Source organism: Bison bison, unplaced genomic scaffold, assembly GCF_000754665.1.
Source record: "Bison bison bison isolate TAMUID 2011002044 unplaced genomic scaffold, Bison_UMD1.0 scf7180017864266, whole genome shotgun sequence".
Lineage (NCBI taxonomy): Eukaryota > Metazoa > Chordata > Mammalia > Artiodactyla > Bovidae > Bison > Bison bison.
Window position 1 is genome coordinate 1,008,273 of NW_011494838.1, and position 1,535 is coordinate 1,009,807.

Here is a 1,535-nt window from a genome sequence, read left to right on the forward strand (position 1 = left end):
GACCATGGGGAGGGGGGTCCAAGCAGGATGGGGGCCCGGTGTCACCTGAGACCACACCAGGGATGTCCCACCCCAGAGCATCAGGAGGCACAGCCCGGTGGACGGCTGAGTCGGATGCCCTGGACCTGCGGCTCTGCAGCCTCGGCTCAGCCGCTGCAGGCCGCACGTATGGCCGATGCGCGCACGTCCTGGTGGCTGCTGCAGGCACGTGGGGTCAGGACGAGGCGCCTGGGCTCAGGCCTCTGGCAGGGGCTCAGTGGAGACCGGACCTGGCCCACCCAGCAGCCTCGCCAGGAGTCTGCGTGGACATAGGCGGGCCTGGAGCCCAGGGACGGGCTCGGTGTTCCCTGAGGGGACAGGCAGCCCAGGCTTGGCCTCCGGGGGACGAGCTCTCCCCCTGCAGGGACAGGAGACCCTCAGGACCCGCCGCTGGGAACCGTGCTTCCCTGAAACTGACTCGAGCGAACACTAGTCCCTCTGGGGCCCCGCGGGGACAGCAAATTTTGCCGCTGAAATCACCTCGATAGAAGACCAAGAAAAGGGTGAAAGAGTAAAGGGAAGACTGGGCGAAGACCAGGGGAGACATGCCCGCTGGGGGCCTGGAGGCTCCGGGGCCACTCGGTTGGGGGCCGCAGAAACTGTTACCTGAGTTCTGAGCTTGATCATGTCAGCCTCCATCTGAGAGTTGGACTCGTTCAGCTCCTTGATCTCCTCATCCAGCTGCTTGATTTCCTCGTCATTCTCTATACCTGTGGGGACAGGAGGGTCAGAGACATGGGTCCAGGGCCGCCATGGGGAGGACGGGGGGTCAGAGACGCCGGGCCTGGGGCCGCCGCGAGGAGGACGGGAGCACTGTCACTCCTCCGGACGGGGAGCCCGGTTTGCTGGGAAAACAGGTTCTTGAATGAAAATGAAACGGTCGTGGGTTGTGGGTCTTCTCATCCCCACTGCCATCCTCACAATGATGGCACCTACAAACGAGAATCAGCTGGGGGTCACGGACCCTCACAAATGGAAAGGTTTCGTCTTCAGCGAAACCTGAGACGGTTCACCAGAGCCTGCGAGTGTGCCCCCTGAACCCGGCGGTCACCCCGTGTCCTGGGCGTGGGTGTCCCCGACTCTGGCCATGACCTGTCTGCTCTGTGTGTGCTCTGCCTCTCTGTCCCCCCACCCCCTTCTCCCCCTACTCTCAGAAGGAGCCAGGCAGCTAATGTATCTGAAAAGAAGACAGCAGGGTGCCCCCCACCAAGCTGGGGTTCTGCAGATGAGACTTATCACACACACACACACGCACACACACACACACGACCAAAGCCCTGACTTGCCAGGCGCTGAGCGGGCGCTCCTGTGGGAGGCGCAGAGACCGGCTCCAGGTGGTGGTCTCAGAAGCTCCCGGAATACTGACCCTGACTGATGGGCACACCCCTCATCTGAAGGCCAGCTTGTGGGGCTTTGTGGGGTGGAGTTCCGGGGGGCCAGGAGGGCACTGTGGGCACCAGCTCCTGAGGGGGCCCGGGTGGGCTGCAGGGAGGAAC

The 1,535-nt window shown here is 63.6% G+C and overlaps 1 protein-coding gene across 1 annotated transcript in view; it reads right to left on the bottom strand.

Moving 5' to 3' along the window:
* The window catches only part of MYT1L (myelin transcription factor 1-like), a 132,683-nt gene that overhangs the window by 4,753 nt on the left and 126,395 nt on the right, over positions 1 to 1,535 (bottom strand). The window contains 1 exon segment of the mRNA XM_010848441.1: positions 646 to 749. Coding sequence (XP_010846743.1) covers positions 646 to 749 — 104 coding nt within the window.